The following is a 27,478-nucleotide window of genomic DNA, read 5'->3' on the forward strand; positions in this document are numbered from 1 at the left end:
ACAGTCGAACTAAATCATTTTTAAATTTCTATATTCTCAACTCTCTAAGTATGATACTATATTATAGAGTAGATTAGATGGTGACACTTTGGTTCCCCATTGGCCCCCATTGGATCTTTTCTATAGATTGTATACTAGTCTTATATTTTTTTTTCTATCAGTCCTTTTTACATCAATTTCTGTTTCTCTTGCATACCTTTGTCAATATATTTATATTGACATGTTGATATACTAATATATTGGTATATTACTATACATATATGCATCCATGTATGCATGTATGTGTGTATATAGACATCTTCATGCTCCACCATTTGGTTAATATGCTGGGTTCACCATCCATGTTGTGTCTACCAGGTCTTCAGCCAATGGGGCAATAGTGTAATCCATTATATCATACACACAACTGTGTTGTGTGTCATGTGTCTTTGGTTGGGTACTGCAAAGATTACACTTATTGGTTGATTAAATTATAGATATTGATGTGATCGATAGTAGATCTCGAATATGGTATATTTATATATATATATATATATTACTTTATCATATTTTATTATATTATATTTATTAGTATTATTATTATTATCATATTATTTATTATTTAGTTACCATTTACTGTATAAATATTCACTATTTTATTATTTATTATTTATGGGTCTGTATATGTTTATTTATATATATATATATATATATATATACTTTTTACTGTCATATTTACGATTATGTGTTATATGATAATGATATCTCAATCTAAGTGAGAATATAATTACTATTATTATCCTCTGTCAATTGACTGAAGATTGTATTGTATTATATTATAATATATTATATATATAATAGTAATCCTTAGTATAATCCTGTCCTATGGATGTCCATTTTATTTTATTTTATTTTTCTTATAATATTTTATACACCATACAATAAATAGTTTAAAGTTTCTTGAATCTCTTGTTTATCCAAGTTACTAATATAAGCTGACTAGCTAATTGATTGAAATTATCTCATGTGTTATTACTTACCATTACTGACGAGTATAAATAGAATACTCCTTGAGACACAAGTCACCTCTGATGAAACGGCCCTTCTGATTGGCCGAGAAATGCATCAGGTGTTTCCCTTGATTCCTGGTCACAGACACCACCCGATTGGCTGCACGTTCACCACCAGCTGGCTCTTTGCTCTCACTGCTCCGGCGAGCATAGAGACGGACACGCTGCGGCACCACAGCCGCCTGGATAACATCCAACGTTCCCCTTCCACTGTCTCCATTTCCACTGCTCCATTGAGCATAGAGACAGCCATGCTGCGGCATCACAGCCGCCTGGGCCTTATCCATCGGAGCTGTCACGTGGACCTCTGTTTTGGCCTTTCCTGCTGCCTGCACTTATACAGCCAGCACACAGTGGACACACGGGCATACATCAGCCTCCCCAGAGTGGCTCATTGGACCTCCTCCCCTGGTTTTTCACCTCCTTTGGCTGCTTGCACCAGCCTTTTATCTACATCATACAAGCTGGGAGTAGCAGCAGATACCACCTTGTCAGTGTGCCGGGACGCCGGATACCATTCAAATGTGGTAAGATCGCACTGTTATTTGCCATTTGCACAAAACGCCTATTGCAATATTCTCTAGAGTGAATAGCTCTCTCCAGCTGGAATGACTTTATGCATGCAAGCCTTCTGTCCACTAACAGTCTGATCCACTAACATCCTTCAGTTCCTATGTGGAATGTATGAGATGCTTTGCTTCTAACTTTATGCCTGCATAAGTCATTTGGTGCATGCTACCTTTTGTTACAACATATGATAATTCTCTTATAGAAGATTTCAGGTGGTTCATTCATTCAGGAATCATGTATTTTGACTGCTATATATGTTTGTAATTGTCAGTTTTTTAATATTATGTCACGTTTATTGACTATTAAATTATTTACATCTGCCTAGCACTCTCCATTATCTTCTTTCTTGGTAAGCTGAAAGACCTAGGACCTGCAAATCCTAAGGTCCTGTTAGGCCTAAGAATTTCACAAACAATCACCATTGATCAGCAAACATACATTGAAGCTATACTTGAGAAGTATAAGCTATCAAATGTAAAACCAATCTGTACTTCCATTGACAAAACAAAAACCAAAAAGATCAAGATGGCGCTGATAAATTGTTAGCCAGCAGCTATGATTAGGGATTCAAAACCTCCTGTAGAGCTCAAAGGGGATCTACACTGAAATGCTAAAAGCCATGGGATAGATGCCTAGTATCGTGTAGGACCCCCTCTAGCCTGGCGAAGTGCAGCAACTCGATGTGGCATCTATTCCACAAGAGGATGGAAGACCTCTTGACAGATGTTGACCCATGCCATCTGGATAGCTTCCCACTGTTCCCTGATATTTGTAGGTGCAGGATCTTGGGTGCGAATGGACCTCTCCTCCACGTCCCATCAATGCTCAATTGGGTTCATGTCGGGCAAATGTGGTGGTCATCAATGATACAGTGCATTATCCTGCTGGAATATTTCATCACTGTGGGAGTACATGAAGTCTGCAAATAAAGGTCTGCAAATGGTCATCAAGCAATGCAACGTAGCAGTTGCCAGTCAATAATGTGTTCAAGTGGACCAGCAGACAAAACCCATGCCACGTGAACACACCCCGGAACCACCACCAGCCTGCACTGGCCTTTGTTGATGACTGGGCTCTATGGCCTTATTGGATCTGCACCACACCGGAACCCTATTATCAGCCCAAAACAACTGGAACCATGACTCATTGGACCACTCCACATGTTGCAAATCTTCCAGGGTGCAATTAGCGATGTCACAAACCCAGGGGAGGTGCTGTGTCCAGTATCATCGTGTTAACAGGGGCACTCTAGTGGATCTTCTGCTCCCATTTCCAGTGGAAGAATGGTTCACTGACCTGCTGGATATGCATCTGGTATCTCCTGCATTGAATGTGATGTGATTTGAGCCATTGTCAATTCTCTGTTACCATGGACAATTTTGGCCAGACACTACTGGTAATGATTGTTAAGCACCTGTCGTCGGCCACTGGGCTGTCCACGGTGGGTGGTAATGCCTTCCATGAGGTATTCCTGGTACACATGTGACACTGTAGATCAAGGAATGATCAACTTTGGAAATAAAATTCCCACCCATCATGCACTCACTATTATGCCCTGTTTGAACACTGCTAATGTATTATTATTATTATTATTGTTTATTTATAATTCATGTCACCTTGCCATGAGCAGTCAAGCCGGTGTTCAAACTGACTCAGGAGATGTCACATTACAACTGATGCAGATCTAGACAATTTCAAGACATCACAGTACAGTGACAGCACCTACCATTACCTTACATACTGCTATCCCATGACTTTTGGCATATATAGGAAATTAAAAAGAATACAGCCCTAATGGATAAAGTATATGTCGCATATACATAAACTGATAGATAGAAATAAGACTTGCAGTCTAAGGTATAAAATTAATATAGACAGTTTTACTCTAACAAAGTGTTTTTTTAATATAAGACGGTGGTCCAATAAGTAAGGTAAGAAGACCTGTCATGTGTGTAATGTTCTCTATTTCATTCTAATTTCCCTCCAGGCCACAGCAGTAAGGCCACTGCTTCCCCTCATTCAGCCATTAGACTGCACCTCATATCAGTCATACTGTCCCAAAATTAGTTGTAAGATGCTGGGGCTGGCGGTTGAGGTGCGTATTGTGATCTAAAGGGCGCATCAGCAGCTGAAATTCATCACCAACTTCTTGTGGTGTACAGTGATAACGTCATGTCATGGAAACAGGTTTGGGATTGTTGCACTGCCTATGATAACGGCAGGACAGACATTCAAGATGAGCGGCGATCCAGCCAGCCAAGCACGTCCACCACAGGTGACAGTTTGTGCCACATTGAAGATCTGATTCAGGAGGACAGACACATTTGACTTAGTGATATTGCTGACGAACTGAACATCTCAGTGGGTACTGTGCACAACATCGTTCATGAACAACTGGGGTACAGGAAAGTGTTCACACTGGGTACAACTCACAGAAGTTCCCAAAACCAATAAGATGGGATTGCCTCTCATGCATTTGATGCGGTACCATGAGGATGGAGTGCAGTTCCTGCAGTGTAATGTTACAGGCAATGAAATGTGGGTACATAATGTGACACCGGAGACAAAGCAAGCATCCATGATATGGAAATACGCATCATCCACACCTTCAAAGAAAGACAACTCCATAAGCAAAGAAGGTCATGGCAACCGTATTACATTAGCATTATCGTTTACTCTGTTACATACTGTTACCACTGACAACCGCTGTTATCCAGAATAAACCACCAAAGCTGCTTAAGGATAAACTGTCTGGACTAACCTTTTCACATTACGCAGGTGCCTATTGGTCTACACCAATAGGACATATCAACATATATATCCTAATTACTGTCAAATTATCAAATGTAGGGTAAAGGTTTGTATTTACTGTGTTGTTCTGAAACAATACACTTTGTGACATATCCGTGGAATGTTTTTTGGTAGCAGATAAGGTTCATGGAGTGTCTTTGAGACTACTGATTTTTTGGGAATTTTCACTTAAAACAATCTAATAAGAGAGATCAGAGGAGAATGGCCAAAATAGCTCAAGCTGACAGGAAAGAGACAGTAATTCAATAACCATGCATTACAAAAGTGTAACGATGAACATTGAAGTGGACTTTCTATAGCAGCCGCAGATCACACAGTGTTCCACTCCTGTCAGCCAATAACGGGAAGATGGAGATTACAGTGGGCACAGGCTCACCGCAATTGGACATCCAAAGGTCAGAAAATGACGCCTGGTCTGAAGAATCTCGATTTCTGCTGTAAAATGCAGATGGTTGGGTCATCCCACAGCCTACCTGAGTAATTTTGCTGACCATGTGCATCCCTTTTTGGTCATAGTCTACCCATCTTCTGATGACAGTGTACAGCAGGATAACGTGTCATGAGCTCCAAAGGGGTTATGACATCATTTCAGTATTTAGCAAACGGCAGTAAGCGAGATAAGAAGAGGGGGGGAGGGAGAGGAACAATAAAGCCTGGCAGCGCTGGACACAACAGCTACAGGTGCCCATGTAAATCACATTTCATGTTTGATATCGAGTGAAAGACAAGTCTAAAGTACATCTATCATATAACTTACAGTAAGTGCATCATCCAATACATATATACTTTATAAATGATATATGGAACATGTTTCTTTTATTTCTTGTGCAGGTGGATTGGTGACTGAGAAGGATTACCCATATAAGGGGTTAACAAAAAATTGTATGAGTAATAGGTTTGCTAAAGTTGGACAGATTCGGAATTTCATATTGCTTCCTGAAAATGAATATGGTAAGAACTCCAATAACTGGCTGGAATAAATCCTCCAATCAAACACTGTTCATCTTGTGTATATACGCAATGTCCGTGTGAGGCACACACTGAGCACATGGTCCATTATTAGTCTATGTGTATATTATGTTCTGACCTGATCTGCCGTATAGATTTCCCCTTTGCCCTGGATAAAAACTCAGTAATGTGCTGGTCAACAAGCACAATGGGGACCGCAGAAGGCCGGCGCTGTGATGTCGGCAAGTGTACTTACAGCATTTTACAGCCGCTGGCAATACAACTGCAAACATGATGAATTACCATTGTACTGCCGGCTTAAGGTAGTGTTTTACACTTACTGACATTGTGACGCTGCCCTCCAGGGCCAACATACTGTACTGCTTGTCAACCTTTTGCTTGTAGACACACTGCATTTAACCTGATCATTGCAGCGTCCTCTAAGTCCACAGCAAGATTTATTTCTATATAATAATCACCTTCATCCCTGTAATTAAACGCAAGTTGGCTGCAATTATATTTGCTCCGTGGACACAGAACTAAATGTGGATATTCAGCTGTATGCAGAGTGCACACATGTGACCGCACCGACCCTATACAGCCACTTGTGGAAATAGTGATCATCATTATCAGCACAGACTTACACCAGCCCTATACCTAGTGCAGCAATTCTGTCTACACACCCTCATTTAACTTGGCTACATACTGTACTAATGGTCCCATTGTCATCAAATTAAGATGCTACTGAAATGTGTAGGACTCTATGACTCGCTTAGATTCAGCATGCACAGTGTGAAAAGAGGAAAATCAGTTTTGCCATAGCCCATCCATTGATATAGACTGGTCTTACCACCATAAGGCGTAATTTAATTATTGATGGTGTTTTTTTACAGGAATGGCTTCTTATGTCGGTAATAATGGAACACTTAGTGTGTGCATGAATGCTACCTTGCTCAGGGTAAGTGTGAAGGCAGGAGTGGTCCTATTCCTTCTGCTTTAAGAGAAAAATATAGCTATTTCTCAGGAATATTAGTACTGCCTCTGTCAATGGTAAATAGCAGAAATATACACCTATCAGCCATAACATTAAAACATGCTGCCCAATATTGTGTCGGTTCCCCATGTGCTGCCAATTCAGCTCTGACCTGTCTTGGCATGGACACTACAAGACCTCTGAACATGTCCTGTGGTATCTATTACCAAGGCATTAGCAGCATATGCTTTAAGTCCTGTAAGGTGCGATGTGGGGCCTGCATGGCTTGGACTTGTTTTTCCAGCACATCCCACAGATGCTCAATCAGATTGAGATGGAATGTGGAGGCCAAGTCAGTGCCTTGAACTCTTTGTCATGTTTCTCAAACATTCCTGAACATTTTTTGCATTGTGGCAGAGGTTCCCAAACGCGGTCCTCAAGGCTCCCCAACAGCTCAGGTTTTAGATCTATCCACAGGTGATTAAATCAAATTGACTGCAGTACTAATAAAGTCACCTGTGTTTAACCATGGATATCTATAAATCATGAACTGTTGGGGAGCCTTGAGGACCGTGATTGGGAACCTCTGCATTGTGTCATGGCGCATTATCCCACAGGGAATACCGTTGCCATAAAAGGGTGTTCCTGGTCTGCAACAATATTTAGGTAGGTGGTATATGTCAAAGCAACATCCACATGAATGGCAGAACCCAAGTCTTCCCAGCAGAACATTGTCCAGGACATCACACTGCCTCAGCCAGCTTCCCTTCTTCCCATAGTGCATCCTGGTGCCATCTTTCCCCAGACAAACAATGCACACACACTCAGCCGTTCACTTGATGTAAAAGAACATGTGATTCATCAGATCAGGTCAACTTCTTTCATTTCTGCATGGTCCAGTAATGATGCTTACATGTCCATTGTGGGCACTTTTAGAGGTGGACAGGGGTCAGCATAGGCACTCTGACCAGTCTGTGGCTACGCAGGTCCATACACAGCAAGCTGCAATGCACTGTGGGTTCTGACATCTTTCTATCATAGTCAGCATTAACTTTTTCTGTAATTACTGCTACAGTAGCTCTTCTGAGGGAACGGACCTGACACTAGCCTTCACTCCCCATGCGCATCAATGACCCTTAGGTGCCCATGGCCCTGTCACTGGCATTGCCGATTATCCTTCCTTGGACTACTTTTGCTAGGTATTAACCACTGCATCCCGGGAACACACCACAAGACATGTTGTTTTGGAGATGCTTTGATCTAGCTATCTAGTCATCACAATTTGGCCCTTGTCAAAGTTGCTCAGATCCTAATGCGTGGACATTTTTCCTGCTTCCAACACATCAACTTCAAGTGGTGTGTTGGAAGCAGTAAAGTGGCTTCACTTGCTGCCTAATATATCCCACCCCATCACAGATACCATTGTAACAAGATAATCAATGTTATTCACTTCACCTGTCCTTGGTTTAATGCTGCAGCTGATCTTTATGTTACATTTTTAAAAGTCTGACCACTGAATCCCTTTTTTGTATAAATACTTACACACACACACACATATATATATATATATATATATATATATATATATAAATAAAACAGTGTCCATAACATTCAGTGTCCAGAAATGTCCAGCACTGCTTCACTTAAAAGTGCCGCTCTCCTTCTTAGCTCCACCCCAAGGACAATATCTGTATATTAAAAACAAAGGAGACAGGAGGAGCACAATGGTGAAGTATATATAGTAACAAATTTACTGTAGTATGCAACACTCACATCGGTAAGCGAATATCAGTATAATAACCCTGCCCTTAGGGACTCACATTGCCTCCTGTGTCTCCTCCACATCCACAGGAAGTCCTTGCCGTCCAAGCCTCTCCTACGGTGCCAGTCACATTAGTTCCGCCTACATCACTACCCTCCAAACCAGATGCGTTTCGTCACTTCAAGGCTTTGTCAGTGGGCGTGTCCATATTGGGTACATGACGGAGTTTATATAGAGCCACCAATCACACTATAATTAGGCTTATTATCCGCTTATTCAACACACTATTGTTCACAAACTTCACTAGTGCTGTTTTGAAGGCAAAGGGTGGTTGCACCAAATATTGATTTGATTTAGATTTATTCATTCACTCTGCATTTTGTTAACTGATAAAAATAAACTATTAACATCTCTATTTTTGAAAGCATCCTTACTGTGCAGCATTTTTTACACACCTGCCTAAAACTTTTGCACAGTATCGTGTGTGTGTGTATATATATATATATATATATATATATATATACATATATATTAATATATATACTGTATATATGAAATAAAACTATCATCTTTCTATTGTTACAGTATTACAAGGAAGGAATTTGCCATCCTCGTACCTGTAGCCCAAATATAAACCACATGGTGTTATTGGTGGGCTATGCCACAGGTAATCCTAATGCTTATTCTCTTACATTTTTAGACAGCAAAGGATTAAATGTGCCTTAAACCCAAATTATATTCCACATCATACTAAACCTTTTACCATGCTTTCCTTGATCACATACAGTTATAGTTATATTATACTAAGCTGTCTTCCTTACTGCCTAATTTAGAGGCCGTGGAGCCTCATATTTTGGGGTTACTCATTAGCTGGCCATAGGGGGGGATTGGGGGAGATAGACTAAGTCTTGGAGAGTGATGAAGTGAACAGAGTAAAAGTACCAACCAATCATGTTACAGACTGAATTTGAAACAATTACAGTTAGGAGCTGAATAGTTGGTACTTTATCACTCTCCAAGGCTTAGTACATCTCCCCCATGTGAGCTAGCAGTTCTGCCATCTGCTGGCTTTCTGTCTGGTGGAGTACGTGCTAAACAAGGCTCTGGGCATACTAGGTTCCAGACAAATCATACTGTATATTTTATAGGATTATCGTCTATAGTAGATGTACCCTGAGATCACCTGTGTAACCCACTCAAAGGCAGACTAGCACTTGGGACAATGCTGGGGCTATAGGGCTGTACAGGAGGACTGGATACCAAACTATTTTTCAGACCTTAGAGAAGCCCAGCCTCTTTCTCTTCTATACCACACCCCCAGCCCCAGGCAGACCAATCCTAATTGGGTGCCAGCAGGAGCCGGGCACACTGAAACAGGGGGCTGCCATTGAAACCTATAATCTTTATTTCACTTATTTTTGAGTAGGCAGCGCAGAGCATCCTTTTGGCTGCAGTGCTGGTGACCGGATCAGCGACCATGGCCGGATCCTACACAAGCAGAGTTTCCCAACCGCAGTTGGACGTCCGGGGAGCATAGGTAAGGGGGAGGTGGGCTCTCCTTATTGGAACCTCCCCTGGCCCCTGGCTTTGGTCCCTCACTAAGGCTTCCAGCCAGAGGGTTGTTCCTCCTACTCCTCCCCCTCCTACAGAGACACTGAGCGGCCATTTTCTGTACATGAGCCGGTTACAGCTAGATCTCTGGAGAGCTGGGATCCTGTCTTCCTCTATACCTAACTCCCAGGTCATATTATACAGTTTAGCTCCTTCCAGCCAACTGGGGCTTGGACTGTTGAGCACTCACTGCCCATTATATATTGCATTGAATGCACTGTGTGCTTGTTCTTATAGAGAGGTATTTTACTTTGCTTGTCATTTTTTTCTGTCCTGTTTAACATTGTAAAGTCTCCGAACCTCATTCAGAGCCGCTCCCAAAATGCGAGCGCTCCCTCTGAATGAGAGCGGCCACTTCACATTTAAAATCAGGCCTACTGGCCGCTCGCTAAGCTGTGGGTGACCACCCTTAGCTTTAGCGAGTGACCAGGTTGATGGTCGCGATGGTCTAGACCATCGCGACCATCGGGGCTTGCGACGAGACCCTTGTGGTAAGGTCTCGTCTGCCGCAAGCCCCAGTGAGCTTTCAGCTCTAATAGAGTTGGAAGCTCACCACTGACATCACGAGGGATGTCAGTGGGGCCGCCCCCAAACGGCAAGCATTCCTTCGGGAATGCCTCCATTTGGCCAGCCACCCCCCCACCCCACCTACAAAACGGTGCGAGCTGTCGGTCACCATCGACAGCCGCCCCTTTTGTAGTGAGCCCTGGAGTGAGAGAATTTCTCTCTCGCTCCGGGGCTTGCACACGTGCAGTCCGGCCGCTGCGCATGCGCAGGGCCTCAACATCGACCCGCTTGCGAGTGCTCAGCGCTTGTGAGCAGGTCTGAATGAGGCCCTCTGTGTTCTGGCAATTAACCCTTGTATTAACAGGGTGAGGGGTTCACTTTGTCCCCCTTTATTATGCCCCACTTGGTATTACTTTTTGCAGCCTTACATTCATTGCACCTTCCCCTAGTGGCATACGTCTGTTACTACAGCGTAGTGTGTGAGGATTGCCTTTAATGGTACTATGAGCTCATTCAGACCTGCTCGCAAGATGCGGCCGCTCGCTGGCAAAAAGGTGCTGGATATTCAAATTCCACGCTCGCACTGCATGGTGTAAGGATGCCCTCTATGTCTTATCGAGCTACGGCACTGAGCGCTCGCTAGTGTATAAAGACGCCCCCTTTCCCCTCGCAACACACGTCATCTCCTGGAATTGTTGGATTAATCGGTAACATCGAGAGCCATCGGAGCTACTCGCAGCCCTTGAGGTAGCCCTACTGCGATCACTGCGGGCTGAAATACATGTACCTTGACGCCACTTTCCTAATTATGTACGCCTTTTAAATCGTGTTTTTTGGCCTGACACGCCTGCGTTCACAACATCACTGCCCCATTTACAAGCACTTTCCCCTGTAAAAACGGCACTATCTGTCACTCAATGTAGCGCTCTGGCTTTGTGCTACGAGCGCACGATTCCCCATCGCAGTGACTGGCTTACGCATGCGCACTGTGACTTATACACATGCGCACTGAGCAACAATCGCCTGGCAGTGAGCGATCGCGCCTTTGTGAATGGGTCTGAATCAGGTCCTATGTCTTTGAGGCAAAACACCTAAAGAGGTGGCTAAAGAGATGGGAGCTCCTGTGTTATGCACATGTAGATCTTGTTCTGTTGGTCTCTCCCCCACAGGATCCAGTACAGGACGGTCTCTGTATTCGGTGCTGCACAGATGCACAATGAGAAGTCCCATCCACAGCCTCCATCCAGGAGCTGGCTTGGGCTGCCTCTGTGTCACAGTCAATGACGCAGCTTGTTGACTGTTTGACAGCATCCCTCAGACGGGGCTCCACCCTGTCGTGGTTCTGCAGTCTCCACTGCAGCCACCTGCTTTGGAACCACTATAGATGAGTTTCTACTCCAAATCAGTTCAGGGTTTGGCGCAGGTGTCTGCCTCTTTCCAGCAGATGCTGGATAAGGACCGTACTTCCAAACGGGGGCCATCCCTCAATCATCCTATGCTTTGGCTCTGAGGTTTGCTCAGACCTGGAGGAGGTCAGGTCCATTACTTCAGATGGGAAAGTCTCCTCTGTTCAGGAGGAAATCTCATCTCAAGTGGATTTAGAGGTGTTGATTAAGGCAGTTAAACTAGTTTTGCAGATTGAGGATGAGGAGCCGACACCTAGATTCAAGGCTCCAGTGTACAAGCGGGTTTCGGTAGAGTTCCCTAAGTCAAAACAGCTGGAGGATCTCTTAGCGGAAGCTTGGACCATTCCTTTCAGGGACTGTGGATGGTTCAGGAGAGCCATCTTCCAATCAACATTCTGGAGCTTCGAGTGGTCTTTGGGTTCTCTGTGTAGTGCAGCCACTACTCCAACATCGTCCGGTCCAAGTTTAGTCCAACAACATGACTGCCAATGCCTATATCAACAATCAGGGCAGCACTTGCAGTCGCATTGCCATGAAGGAGGTGAGTCGCATTCTCAGCTGTGCACATTCTTCCAGCTCTGTCAGCAGCCTTCATTCCAGGGGTCCAGAATTGGGAACCAAACTTTCTAAGCTGCCAGGAATTCACTCGGGCGAGTGGTCACTTCATCCAGATGTTTTTCAGATTCTGGTTCATTGCTGGGGCCTTCTGGATGCCGATTGGATGGAGTCTTGACACAACTACAACCTGCCAAGGTACTATTCTCGCATTAGAGATCTGGGAGCTCTTCTGGTGGATGCCTTGAGAGTTCAGCGAGTCTTTTGTCTTCCACTATGGCCGGATCTCCTGTCTCAGTGCCAGTGCTTCCATTTGGATCTAGCCCACTGCACTTTGACAAGGTGGCTATTGAGACATCCATTCTGAGGGCCAGGGGTTTTTCCAGGTCGGTCATTCAAACCATGCACCATGCCTGCAAACCTGCTTTAGCTAGGATTTATCACCAGGTTTGGAGGATTTATTTTATTGGTGTTCAGTCAAGGGCCTTAACCCACAGTCTGAATTTAGGTTTTTGCCTTTTGTCCCTAAAGGTTTAGGTTTCCGCTTACTCTGTACTTTTTCGGAGACGGATTGCATTGCTGCCTGACATCAGGAGCTTTTTAAGGGATTCCTCCATGTGCAGCCTGTTAGGATCTGCAGTTTCTAACCTGAGGCACTGCATTAATTACTGCCTGGTCTGTATGCAGCATCAGGTGCACATTGATTGATTCTCTTGTCTGTGCACAGCCCAGGTGCACTATAATCTATCATTAAGGGAGACTTGCTCTGATTGGGCCCTGTTCTGTTATATTCCAGCCAGCCCTTCACTCCATGCTGGTGATAGAACTTTTTGTACTTCCGGTTTCCAGTCTCCTGCTTGTCAGTTGAGTTCCTGAATCAGTCTAGCTGTGTTTCCTGTGTGCCATTTATTCCATCCAGGCGGCTCCACCTGCATCTCATCCACACATGCTGCTTGTACCATCGGGGCAGCATGGAGCACTTCCTACCCAGAAAGCGTTCTGTCACGATGCGATGGCTTGTGTCAACCCGGCGGCACCAGTCGCAGTTTAGCATTCCAGGTGCGCAATCCAGCACACTGTCGCCAGTGTCATCCTGGCAGCACTGGTAGCTACTCTGCGTTCCAGGTGCGCAATCCAGCACAGCGTCGCTAGTGTCATCCCGGAGGCACTGATAGCAGCTCTGCATTCCAGGTGTGCAACTCAGCACACTGTCGCCAGTGTCATCCCGGCTGCATTGGTAGCAGCTCTGCATTCCAGGTGCGCAATCTTGCACACCGTCGCTAGTGTCATCCCGGTGGCACTGGTAGCAACTCTGCATTCCAGGTCCGCAGTTAAGCACACCATTGCCACTGTCATCTCGGCAGTACTGGTAGCAGCCCCACGTTCTTGTTGCATACCTCACCTGAGTCTCATCAGCCCAAAAGCTGCAATGTTCCTGGGGCCCCAGGTCACTATCAGCCCTCCAGACTGCTCCAACAGCCCAAAGGCTGCTTCACATCACCAGTCCCTTGGCCACAGCTATAAATGCCACAACCAGCCCTCAAGAATGCTCATTCAGCCCACAGGCTGCATCTCACATCCAGGCCTCTGGCCACAACGAGCCACAGCTCGCCAGCCCCAAGGCTGCCTCCACAGCTCAAAAAATGTACCACCTCCGTAAGCCTCATGGCCACAATTAGTCCATGCCAAATTCACCCTCAAGACCAGCATTATATTTTACCAGATTATCCGCGCCCATATAATTGAGGTTAGCCATGGAAACTGGTCAGAATCCAGTGCAAATCCTGGCAATCCAGGTTCAGGTGCTAACCCAGAAGGTCCAAGAACTTTCCATCCTAGTTGAGCAGACATGGATTGGATCCCGTAGTATCACTATTCATGAGCCCAAATGAAATCTGCCTGACCATTTTTCGGGGAATCACATGAACTTTATGAATATTAAGGAAAGCTGCAAGCTTTATTTCAAACTCAGGCCTCAATCGTCAGGTTCCGAGGTCCAGCAATATGGGATAATTATTTTCCTCCTGCAGACTTGGGCATTCGGTTTACCCTCCACTTCTACAGTCCTTCAGACCATAGACTCCTTTTTCAATGCTCTTGGACTATTATACGAGGACCCAGATAAGGCAACTCTGGCAGAAGCTAGCCTTCTTTCTCTGAGACAGGAGAACCAGGCGGTGGAGGATTACTATGGATGCTAAGTGGAATGACCATGCTCTGCGAAGCCAATTCCATTTGGGTCTGTCAGATCAGATTAAAGACCTCCTGGTTCAATATTCCCCCACAGGTACCTTGGATGAATTAATGAGTCTACCCATATGCATCGACCGATGTCTCCGGGAGCGCAAGCTGGAGAGGAGCCTGCCATCTCAAGCTTCCCATTCTCTGCCTTGGGATCCTTCTACAGTACAGGATGAACTGATGCAGTTGGGAACTTTCTGTCTTCCTGTCGAGGAGAAATGGAGGAGGCACACACTAGGACTTTGCTTGCATTGCGGAGCAAAAGGACATATGGTTCCACACTGTCCTGTCAAATCAGGAAAAGGCATGGTCTAGATGGTAGTGGAGAGTTACATCTAGGCTTCTCTCCTAGGAATTCTGTCCTATTCCCCACTTTGCTGAAGTCCTCTGTTGGTCAAGTTTCAGTCTCTAACAAACAACACAAGCAAAATTCAGGCGCATATATTAAAATTGTTAAATTGATATATAATTAGTAATATTCTACAATTAATTTCCAATAATAGTTTTGTACTGCTCCTACAGAGTATATCTGTAATACTCTAGATATAAATACAAAAACTGTTATTTTTCAAAAACAAGGAGTGCATAAAGATATAATAATATCAAGCAATTTTTAATATATAAAATATATCCATAAACATGTCAATAGAAAATGATTAGACAGCTTGCACAATAAGTATTAATACACATTTGAAAACGTAGTATTGTGTTTCCAACGATATTCACATAGAAAAAACGTGCTGATTAGGAATAAACTCCGTCTAATTTGACCCCAATTTGGGGGACAGCCAGTTAATATCCAACCAGACAAAAAATAAAAGATAATGTTCAATTGCCTTTAAGAAAAATATTTTGATCTCTCTCTCCAGAGAAAAAAAATCAATAATGACAAAAGTTATATTAAAACTCAACTTCTCTAATAAATCATGTCGTTGCATTAATCCAAGATAGCAGCCAGTATAAAACGGGGGAATTAAAGTCACAAATCTCTTAGGAGAGTGATCACAGTCTCCCCATTTAGATTTCTTACCACTGCCATTGTTGGGAGCAGTGAGAGTTCTCCTGGATCGATTTCCACTATTCCATAAAATACTGACTGCTGCTGTGAAGGCTCTGCTTAAGCGTCTTGCGCTGTTGCAAAAGGCAGGCTGATGATATGAATAAAGGCACACTTCGCAAGAGACAGTGGGTAAATGAGCACGTTTGATCTGCTTCTGCTCAAAAAGACCTGTCGATCCGGCAAAGATCGTCCATAGGCAGCTGTTCTCTGACAGAGTGTCCCCGTTCCTTAACGTGTTTCTCCGCTGTTAGGGGTAGTGCTCCATCAGGAGGAATTGTCATTTCTTCTTCTCCATTGCCCAATGGCTCCCGTTGTTCTGGGTCTACCATGGTTGAAAAAACACAACCCAGTTATCCAGTGGCAGATGGGGGAGACTCTACAGTGGGGTTTCTCCTGCTTCATGTACTGTCTCTCTTGTCCTGTTCATCTGTCCGCAGTTGTTTCTACAGAAACCTCCACAATTCCTGCTCCCTATCGTGATCTGGTGGAGGTTATTCCAAGAAAAAGCCGATGTTCTACCACCTCATCGGTCCTATGATTGTGCCATCGATCTGCTTCCTGATGCCAGACTCCCAAAGGGTAGGCTCTATGCCTTGTCGGTTCCCAAAAACAAGGCTATGCATGAGTATATTGAGAACGCTCTGGAGAAAGGGTTCATACGACCATCCAAGTCCCCAGTAGGCGCCGGTTTTTTCTTTGTCCAGAAAAAGGATGGATCCCTCTGGCCTTGCATAGACTTCCGTGGTCTAAACAAGATCACCATAAAGAATGCCTACCCACTGCCATTAATCTCTGTTTTGTTTGACCAGCTACGGGAGGCATCGATATTCTCTAAAATTGATTTACATGGAGCTTATAATCTCATCCGTATTCGTGAAGGTGATGAATCAAAGACGGCGTTCAACACTCACTCGGGACATTTTGAGCATCTGGTCATACCATTTGGGTTGTCCAATGCCCCAGCCGTCTTCCAGGACTTCATCAATGATATCTTGACAGATTTCCTTGGAGTCATCGCAGTCGTATATTTGGATGACATCCTCATTTTCTTCAAATCCTTGGAACAACACCGTATTCACGTGAGGCGAATACTGCAAAGACTTTTGGAGAATAATTTGTATGCCAAATTGGAGAAATGTGAGTTCGAAGAGGAGGAGATATCTTTTTTGGGCTACATCATCTCTTATCAGGGATTCTCCATGGACACTAATAAGGTGAAGGCGGTCATAGATTGGGAGCAACTCTAGTCTCTGAAGGCCATACAGTGATTTCTGGGGTTCTCCAATTATTATCGTCAATTCATTAAGTCATTCTCCACTATTGTTTCTCCAGTCGTGGACTTAACCAAAAATTTGTAATTGGACTCCCAAAGCTATACAGGCATTTAATCAGCTCAAGTCAGCCTTTGTGTGTGCTCCTGTCCTCCATCATCCCAATCCGGACCTTCCTTATATTGTGGAGGTGGACACTTCCGAGGTAGGAGAGGGAGCCATACTTTCTCAAAAGGACCGAAGGGACAATAAATTACACCTGTGTGCCTTTTTCTCGTGAAAGTTCCATTTGGCAGAGAGGAATTATGATGTGGGGAACCAAGAACTTTTAGCCATCAAATGGGCATTCGAGGATGGGTGCCACTGGTTAGAGGGAGCTAACCATGTCATGTCTGTGTTGACAGACCATAAAAATCTGGCATACATCGAGTCTGCCAAAAGACTGAATGCCAGACAAGTGCGGTGGGCTCTTTTCTTCACCAGATTCAACTTCACCATCTCCTTCTGGCCTGGGTTGAAGAACGTGAAGGCAGATGCCCTCTCACAAAGTTTTTCTGATGAACATTGTCCAGTTGGTCAAGAGGAGACTATCATTCCCTCTGCTCAGATTCACTTTGCTATGATGAGATTCTCTCAAATGATGTCAATCAGAGGCTCCTCCTGAGGTGCCCCATGGCTTAGTTTCCATTCCAGAAAGATCCCGCAAAGCAGTACTTAAAGATTTCCACTCCTCCAAGGCTGGAGGTCATCCAGGTGTTGCCAGGACTCTAGAACTATTGTCATGCTCAGTTTGGTGGCAGTCCATGCCTCGAGATGTTCGAGAGTTTGTGGCAGCTTGTGATGTCTGTGCAAAGAACAAGACTCTCCGTACCTCTCCTACAGGTCTGTTGTGTCCTTTATATACTCCTCTCAAGCCATGGACACACATCACAATGGACTTTGTGGTAGATCTCCCGCCACCTGCTCGTTGTACAGTCATGGTGGACCATTGTCAACAGGTTCACCAAAATGGTGCATTTCGTCCCTCTCGCAAATTACCATCAGCCAAAGAACTGGCAGGTCTTTTTGTGCAACATGTTTTAGAACACGGGCTTCATTTGGACATCACTTCTGACCGAGGTACCCAGTTTGTGGCCAAATTCTGGAGGTGCTTCTGTGCAGATCTGGGCATCCAGGTCGGTCTGTCATCAGGATATCATCCGCAGTCCAATGGGCAGACGGAGCAGGCCAATCAGTTACTGGAGCAGTATCTTCATTGTTTTATTGCTAAATGTCAGAATAACTGGGTGTCTCTTGCCATTTGTGGAATTTGCTTACAACAATTCTTGCCATTCAACATCTTCAACGTCTCCGTTTTTCCGCAATTTCGGGAATTCATCAAAGGAGTAATTCTTATGAGTCTGCACCGAGTTCAGGTCCTTCTTCCTCATCTGTTTCCAGATTACAATCCATCTGGAGGAAAGTTCATCAGTCAATTCTGCAAGCCTCTGGTCGTTCCAAGGCCTGGGCAGACAGACACTGTAGGTCTTACAGTTTGAAGGTGGGGGACTTGGCTTGGCTGTCAGCAGAAAACATCAATCTGCACCAAAGATCACAAAAATTTGGACCCTAATTCATCGGTCCATTCAGAATCATTGTCCAAGTAAACCCTGTGGCATTACATTACCCCGATCTTTCAGGATCAATAATACATTCCACTGTTCTCTTTTAAAACTGTTGTTCCTTTCCACCAGATATTCCCTCAGACGTTCGATCAGACCACCACCAGTTCTTGCTCAGGGACAACGAGAGTTTGTCGTGGAAAAGATACTGGACTCTAGAATTTCCAGAAGCAGTCTCCAGTTTCATGTTCACTGGAAAGTATATGGTCCGGAGGAGTGCTCCTGGATTCCGTAAAAGTCATTACATGCTCCTATCCTGAGGAAAAGATTTTTTTAGGACTTTCTGGACAAACCGGGGTCTAGGGGCTCCTTAACCCCTCATCAAGGGGGAGGGGGTACTGTTAGGATCTGCAGTTTTCAGCCTGAGGCACTGCATTAATTACTGCCTGGTCTGTGTGCAGCATCAGGTGCACATTGATTGATTCTCTTGTCTGTGCACAGCCCAGGTGCACTATAATCTATCATTAAGGGAGACTTGCTCTCATTGGGCCCTGTTCTGTTAAATTCCAGCCAGCCCTTCACTCCATGCCGGTGATAGAACTTTTCGTACTTCCGGTTTCCAGTCTCCTGCTTGTCAGTCGAGTTCCTGAATCAGTCTAGCTGTTCATATGTGCTGTTTATTCCATCCAGGTGGCTCCACCTGCATCTCATCCACACATGCTGCTTGTACCATCTGGGCAGCACGGAGTGCTTCCTACCCAAAAAGGGTCTGTCACCATCCAGTGGCTTGTGTCAACCCGGTGGGACCAGTCGCAGTTTAGCGTTCCAGGTGCGCAATCCAACACACTGTCAACCTGTGTCATCCTTACAGCACTGGTAGCTACTCTGCGTTCAAGGTGTGCAATCTAGCGCACCGTCGCCACTGTCATCCCAGCAGCACTGGTAGCAGATCTGCATTCCAGGTGCGCAACTCAGCACACCGTCGCCAGTGTCATCCCGGTGGCATTGGTAGCGGCTCTGCATTTCAGGTGCGCAATCTTACACACCGTCACCAGTGTCATCCTGGCGATACTGGTAGCAACTCTGCGTTCCGGATGCACAGTTAAGCACACCATCACCAGTGTCATCTCGGCGGCACTGGTAGCAGCCCCACGTTTTTGTTGTATACCTCACCTGAGTCTCATCAGCCCAAAGGCTGCAATGTTCCTGGGGCCCCGTGTCACTATTAGCCCTCCAGGCTGCTCCAACAGCCCAAAGTCTGCTTCTCACCATCAGTCCCTTGGCCACAACTATAAAGGCCGCAACCAGCCCTCAATGCTGCTCATTCAGCCCACAGGCTGCATCTCGCCTCCAGGCCTCCGGCCACAACAAGCCACAGCTCGCCAGCCCCAAGGCTGCCTACACAGCTCAAAAAACTGTACCACCTCCTTAAGCCTCGTGGTCACAATTAGTCCATGCCAAATTCACCCTCAAGACTGGCACTATATCTGACCAGACTACCATCCGTTCTTAACACAGCCCCCCTGTTGTTCCTCCGGAGACTTCCATGTGAGTCGGTCGACATGTGCTGGCTCACATGGAAAACGCTGTTCCCTCTGGCCATAGAATCGGGCCGGAGAGTGTCAGACTTGAGTTCATAGTCATTTCGCTCTCCATTTTTAGTCTTTCACTCAGACTGGACCGTTCTTCAGACGAGGTTAGGCTACCTTTCGAAAGTAGTTTCTCTGTTCCACATCAACCAGGAGATTATGGTTCTGGCTTTTCAATTGCCTGATTCTTTTCTGGAAGAGTCCTCTTTGGATGTGGTGCGGGCCCTCCGGATCTATGTAGACAGCACTAGGGATTTCCGCAAGTCCGATTATCATTTTGTGCTTTATGTTTTTTGCAAACGGGACTGGCTGGCTATGAAGCAGACCTTGGATCCATCCGTGATTCTTGGGTAGCTCGCCAGGTTACCTCGGTTGAGCAGCTTTGCAGGGTGGGTACGTGGTCTTCTGTCCACACTTTTGTCCGTTTCTATTCCTTTGACACCTTAGCCTCCGCAGCAGCATTTCGGCGGAGAGTTCTCAGTGCAGCTCAGGAGTGTTCCCTCCCTTAGGGGAATTGCTTTGAGATGTCCCCAGCATTGTCCCTGTGTCCCTTATGGAAAAGAAGAAGAAAAGGAGATTTATGTTCTTACTTGGTTAAATCCTTTTCTTTGAGTTCCATAGGGGACACATGGTGCCCACCCTTACACACCTGGTTTGCGGGGGGTTTTCTTCTAACCAACTCTGCGGTGTGTTTGTATCTGTGTGTGAGCTGGTGTTCCTTCTCCTCCAATACAATATAGCTGCTGGGAAAAATCTATTATATAACCACTTTGTATGTGTGCACACACTCCTAAAACGTTTAATAGATGGTAGCCTTGGGCTTGCTAACTTAACTGGCCTGCCGGGGGCTGGGGGCGGGTTATAGGGGAGAAGGAGGCTGGGCTGCTCTGAGGTCTAATAGAGATTAACTGTTTGGTGCCCATTCCTCATGTACAGCCATATACCCCCAAAGTTGTCCCCGTGTCCCCCTATGGAACTTGAAGAAAAGGATTTAACCAGCTAAGAACATAAATCTCCGTGTTTGCCATCAATATTTTTTATTGAATATTCAAAAAGGTAAACTTAAAAAATAAAGTTTGGGTACAGAAAAGAAACACAGGAAAAGGGGAGGGGGCAACCATAGACCACACATACATAACCTGTACATAGCTATAAACAGAATACAACAAATAAATCAAAATTACATGAAAATAAGCATGTACCTAGATATATGATTAAGCATCCCTAAGCAGTAGGTCCGCTCTTTCACCATCGTTCACAAATTTGTGCCACCTGATCCATGTCATTAATGGTGAGGAGGCAAAAGTAGAATATGGGACCATTCACTGTTTTCTTAACTAAATGCTAAATGTACTTTAAGGATGACCTTATAAATAGAAGGTGGAAAGGTTTGGTTTTAAAAAAAAAATGAGCAATGGCTGTTTTAGGGGCATATGTATCAAAATCAGCCTCTCAGATATGTATTGGCAATATTGCAATTCGATATTTGAATAAATCACAAGGATGTATCAAAAATCGCATCCAGGTACAGAGCTTGCGATAAAGCTCTGTCCCTGCTAATCCACCTTGCATACTTTTTCACAAAAAATACCTTGAGTATGTGTCCGCGCATGTTCCGGCTACCGCTACACCCCCACGGGCGACCGCTGCCCCCCACCGAAGCTGACCAGGGTCACAGTGCAGGAGCCTGGGGACCAGCTGACCAGGGCCCCAAAGAGAGGACCTCACTGGAGCACCGATCGCCATTACCTGGATGCAGGTAAGTATTTATTTTTTTCTAACAATTTTTTATTGCAGTGATCAGCTTGTGGTCTATTTAGACCACAAAGCTGATCATAGGGGCCAGGTGGCATTTTATCACAGGGCTTCCCCCGGTATTTTTTCACAATATATTTTTAGTAAACCTGAGCAGATCACATTTCCCATTTGGGAAATGCAATCTGCTCACTAAAAATATGTGAAGTTAAGGGGTTGGAGTATTTTTTCACAAAAGCTACTCTAATTGCCCTTTAATAAATTTATGGGATACTAAAATAAGGTGAAAAGGATGTGAAAAAACCAGTTTTCACATTATTTTAGTAAAAATAATCTTAATAAATATGCCCCTAAGTCACAATCAATATATGTCCCAGTTTATACAGCAGCAGTTATGTTTGGGTAGATCTGAACGATAGACACGAAGGGCTAGAGCCGGGATGGTAGTAGTCTGACAAATAACACCTTGTAGACCAAGTCTAACACCTGACACCACAGATCTTGAATTTCAGAGCACTCCCAAAAATATGAAATATATCACTTACTGGCATACAGTTATTCCAGCAATACTTTGAGCAGGTCTCATAACATGTAGTCTGGCCAGAGTAAAGTAAAGCCGATCAAGCATTTTATAAGGTAATTCCAAAAAAGTTATAACACCTTGAAAAGTGGTGGGCATTTACTGTAAGTAAATAGATTCCCATTGCTGGACTGTAAACGCCTATTTGCAGTCAGACTTCTATTGTAGTTGGACCTAGTCATAGCAGTAGATCCCTCACCAACTCAATAGCCATACCTAAATCCAATGCTTCTCTTAGAGTTGCCTTACGTTATTTTAGAGACGGTTGTCATAAATGGGCTCTTACCATTAGAAGCTAGCATGCCAGCTAGCTTCTACCCAACGTCTAATACCATAATAAGTGAATACTTAACTAGAGGGGAGGAGATATTGAGACTGTAGTTGAGAAAAGGGAACAAAGGTGTTGGCACAAAAAACATCATATTTATTTGTTCACAGTTAATTACATAGCGCCAGCATATTCTGCAGCACTGTACAGAGAATATAAAGTCATTCACAACAGTCCGTGCCCCATTGGAGCTTACAATCTAAGGGCCTGATTCCAAGATTTATGCACTGTCAATATTGACGCAGAGTTAGCGAAGTGACAGGTAGTCAGCATTTGGGGGAGGTAACAGGGGGTAGTTAGAAGAACGTAGGCGTGTCTGACCATTTAAGCGGTGTTTCATGGGATGCATAAATTAGCCATTGCGATCTCCATTGCAGCATGAGAGCTCTCAGCGTGTCAGGAGAGACGCAGTGTTTGAGTCAGGTCAGACTTTACTCAGAAGCTGCGTGACTGGCCGATCTGCGTTGATGTTAGCGATATTTAAGCTGTTGCATGTAGTTGAACAAATATAAGAAGGCAACAGTTGGTGTCCCTATGCTAGTTTTGGAAGACATTAGCATATTTTCGCTATTGCGGTCCATAAGAGATCGCAGCTATGATTGTTTTAGCGTAAATATCGGATCAGGCCCTATATCCCTTTCACATATATAATGAAATCTAGGGTTATTATTTTTGTCAAAGCCAATGAAACTGCCAGTATGCAATTGCTTTTTTTCTTTTTTTATTCAGATAAGGACATCCCTTATTGGATTGCAAAAAACAGCTGGGGCAGTAATTGGGGGGAAAATGTAAGTATTACTGTCATGTAATGTGCGATACAATTCCAAACTCACAACTCTTTGTACATTATAACATACACAAAAAAAATGTGCATAAATCTGTGTCCTGTAACGGTTTCTTCTCTTACTTAAAACGTGTGTTGGTAATTCAAACTGTGGGAACACTTGGCAGGTTAGGCTTTAAGGCATTTCACAAATGGAGATTACATTTTGTAGACAAATCCATTTTTGTAGCTTAAGGATGGAGGAAGGATGGTTCTCCAACAAGTGAAGATGTCAATCAAATTCTTAGCCACTTCTTTGGCTCTCTGAGGTTTCAGGATAACAAACTTCATAAGGTGGTCCTGGTAGGCTAAGTGGTTCCCAGGCAATGTAGGTAATTAATTTCCCATATTGCCTATTATAAATTAGGAAGCGGTATATATATTCCAATAAAATCATGCACTCATTAACATAGATGTACTAACTTCACCCTGTTACCAGCACGCATGCGTCCAGTCCAGACCCACTGCAGTAGAAATAGTAACAAGTGCGGCACTTAGAGGATTCAATATACACAATGTAATAACTCCTGTGGTCAGGACCTGATGAAAATGTTGATTCATTGAAACATTGACCACAACAGTTAATACATAGATAAACCACCCATACAAATCACACTGCAGTAAAGCTGCTGACCAGACAACAGGACTGCCTGTAACGTTAATCAAAGTTCATCAGTGTCACAAACAAATTACCCACATAATTGACACTAATGGAGATTATCTATAATACCATAGCTCAAGTGTATCCTTAATAATAGGAACTTACTCACTGGAACTTTAATATAAGACCTCTGAATATTTAAAGGTCACTAGAATCAACATATAAAAAGTGGGCAGCCAAAATATGTGAGACTGCCACACACAATTAACATTAACAGCTGTGATAAGTTATTATGTTATAAGATCCATCTAAATGTATGTAACACTACAAATAATTGGTGTTAACACCATCGGCAGTCACTGGTCTATATTGTCAAATAACACTGCTGGTTTAATGTGCATGGAAGCTTTACTAAATATAGCCACAAAGTAGTCATAGAGAAACCTGCAACATTGTTGCTAAGCAATATAAATACCAATTCCATGGAATACAGTCTGATAACAAGCTGTGGCATTTCTTCCTCTATATAAGGACAGAGTACACTATGAATGGCTACTTTGCATTGATTTATAAATAAAACTAATTATTCCATCTGCCTTCAGAATTGCAACCAAGCATTACAATATGAACAAGTGTATATTTATATAGAGAGAGTCTGAGTGGTGCTTCCAGGAGGAACACCTAAAATATTGTTATATATATTTTGGAATTAACACAATGCTAAGGATCTACATTTATTCTAGATAATATTACTATAGAATAAGAGGTACATCCATATAACATTCACTAATTACCCAATAAACTATGGATAAGTGGATATAATGTACTTCTCCTCTTGGACTGTAAGTCAGAAATCTTAAAGATATTATTATACAAGGTTAATACACACAGCATCTTGGATTTAATTGAAATTATATTAACTCATTTTCCACTATATCAGTAAACAAGGACGACACACAGTAGGAATAAAATATTTTTTATTGCACATTTTCCAATTCATCACATACTTTACTGTTTTTTAACCTCTATTTCGCTGGCCTTTGTCCTTATTAGGACATTTTAACGCATTGTATATTCAATTGCAATTAAGTTTTTAGTAAAACAAATATTATTTTGTGTGCGCCACATGAGAGACATACCTCTTCTTGCTTTTGTTAATGATTACTTTTAAATAGAACTTTAAAAACATAACAATACGGGGTTCTCATGAGATATATTTATTATGTGTGTGCAGAGATATATATTCCTTTGTTCTTGTTAGATTTATGTGAAGCAATATACATGTATATATTCGAGTGTGTCTGTTTGATTGTGTTTTTCAATAGATATTTTTAAGTGTCCATGTGTTACTATAATTTACAGTAGGGGACTTATTTTCCTATGTAATCCATGGCTGACAGGGAGATGGAGTTAATAATTAGTAGCCCCAGATCTATGCCCTGGAAAGTTTATTCCTTAGCCCCTTACAACCTAAGTATATCTGGGAAGGTGCCTCAGATACATGCCAGTGGCTGCTTTATATTACAGCTTGTTCCTAAATCACCCTCAGTACTGGGGATTGCATGTTGTCATTCCTATAGGAAATGAGGAGGTGCCAAGTATCTAGTGGCAACTTTTATTTCTACATTCACATTTCTGTAGTTCTACCACATAACTAATGTTCTTTTTCCTCAGGGTTATTTCCGAATATTCCATGGCAAAAACGTCTGTGGATTCTCAAAATATCCTTTAACTGCCATTGTGAAAGTCTCTGGAAAACAAAGGATTACTTGCCCTAAATGACCGAAACCTATTGTACTCTGATTATCTGTATCACAATCTAAAAGAAGATACTATAAGAATGTGCAGGGCAATAAAATAAACTCCTATCAAACAGATGTATGTTGATTTTTCAAAGTGCTACATGTTACACTATATATATATATATATATATATATATATATATATATACATATACACTTTATGACTTGTATAGATTTTGTTACACATTTTTATGTGTAGTTTATCTTCAACACAGTGATCTTTGTGTGGAAAAAAGGTTCCTAAATATTATTAATGTCCCCCCCCCCAAATAGCTTCACTGTTATTTTAAGGGGGATCTACGAAAGGAATCTAGGTTGATTTGTAGAAATAATGATAATAGTGATAAGAATTTACATTTTTAAGTGATTTTCATGTCAATTTCTTTGCTGCCAAAATGTTTAAATCAACCTACAATACAATATGTATCATTAGTTTTCCTAAAGTCTGAGAATAATAATTGCAAAATCAATGAAATCACCAATATCCTGATAAAAATTTAACGTGAATCTATGAAAGTCTGATTTAGAAAACCAATCTTGGAAACATCAGAAAGTTTTTCAGATACTCTGGATTAGTTCAAACCCAGGCAGATAAAAGAAAAAAAAATACATATAAATATTTAAATGAATGGGCCGATATATTTCAATATGGTTTACTTTAAACAGGTGCTTTAATGAAATGAATGTGAAAAAAACACCATCTAGCCAAGTGGGATAGTTATAGAATAAAGATGTAAATAGGTGAGACACCAAGGTGGTGCTAACATGGGATGTAAATTTCCAGTAATAAGTTGAGCAGCTGTGAGTAAAGAGGATAGTCAGTCCTCACAAATAGTGTACACAAATGGAAGGATATCAGCGCTCTCAATAACTAAATCCACAAATCACATAAATAATCAGTATTTCATTTCACAAGTATAAAAATGTGTTGCCACAGTACATAATACATAAATAAATAAAAGATTGCGATATATAAGATAAAAGCACCCTAACCACAGCATAACGTATATGGGGTATTAAACTCAGTTCCAAGCAAGTGGTGGTGGGTAAGTAAGCCAGTCCCTTAGGAGGTGTGTGAGTAAGCCAGTGAGGACTGGCTTACTCACCCACCACCACTTGTAAGCATAGCGGGAGCCCTCCTTTGCATCAGGCTATTGGTGTCCACTTACCAACCATCAGCTAAACCGGACCTTTGCTCCAGGGGACTATATCATCTGCAAAAGCTCTGCCAGCATTGCTAAAAAGGACCCCAACATTCTTGGACATTGGACCTGGTAATTATTATTACATGCTGAAACCAGCCTTTCTTCTATACACCAGGAGACTGTCTATATATGTGGACTAAGCTAATAATTAAGCTCTGCAGCTATTTTCTTGGGACTGAGTATAATACCCTATACACGTTATGGTATGGTTAGGGTGATCTTATCTTATATATCGCAATCTTTTATTTATTTATACATGCTATTATGTACTGTGGCATCACATTTATAGACTTGTGAAATTAAATACTGATTATTTATGTGATTTATGGATTGAGTTGTTATTGAGAGTGCTGTTTTTCCTTCCATTTGTGTACACTAGCTATAGAATAAAACATTTTGAAACAGAGGTGGAATCCAAATAATCCTGCAT

General features: G+C 42.9%; 1 protein-coding gene across 2 annotated transcripts in view; it reads left to right on the top strand.

Moving 5' to 3' along the window:
* Nucleotides 1–25,823, top strand: part of LOC148530743 (cathepsin W-like) — a 42,658-nt gene extending 16,835 nt beyond the window's left edge. Inside the window, exons 7-12 of one of the 2 annotated variants that reach the window (XM_088468437.1) lie at nucleotides 5,262–5,381; nucleotides 6,272–6,336; nucleotides 8,699–8,780; nucleotides 15,616–15,618; nucleotides 23,347–23,405; nucleotides 25,716–25,823. In XM_088468437.1, the coding sequence (XP_088324563.1) occupies nucleotides 5,262–5,381; nucleotides 6,272–6,336; nucleotides 8,699–8,780; nucleotides 15,616–15,618; nucleotides 23,347–23,405; nucleotides 25,716–25,823 (437 nt within the window). The remainder of the gene's footprint in view (nucleotides 1–5,261; nucleotides 5,382–6,271; nucleotides 6,337–8,698; nucleotides 8,781–15,615; nucleotides 15,619–23,346; nucleotides 23,406–25,715) is intronic. The other variant, XM_088468436.1, reaches the window with a different exon arrangement.
* The last annotated feature ends 1,655 nt before the right edge of the window (nucleotides 25,824–27,478 follow it).

Source organism: Taudactylus pleione, unplaced genomic scaffold (assembly GCF_031769625.1).
Source record: "Taudactylus pleione unplaced genomic scaffold, aTauple2 ptg000085l, whole genome shotgun sequence".
In the NCBI taxonomy this organism is placed as follows: Eukaryota; Metazoa; Chordata; class Amphibia; order Anura; family Myobatrachidae; genus Taudactylus; species Taudactylus pleione.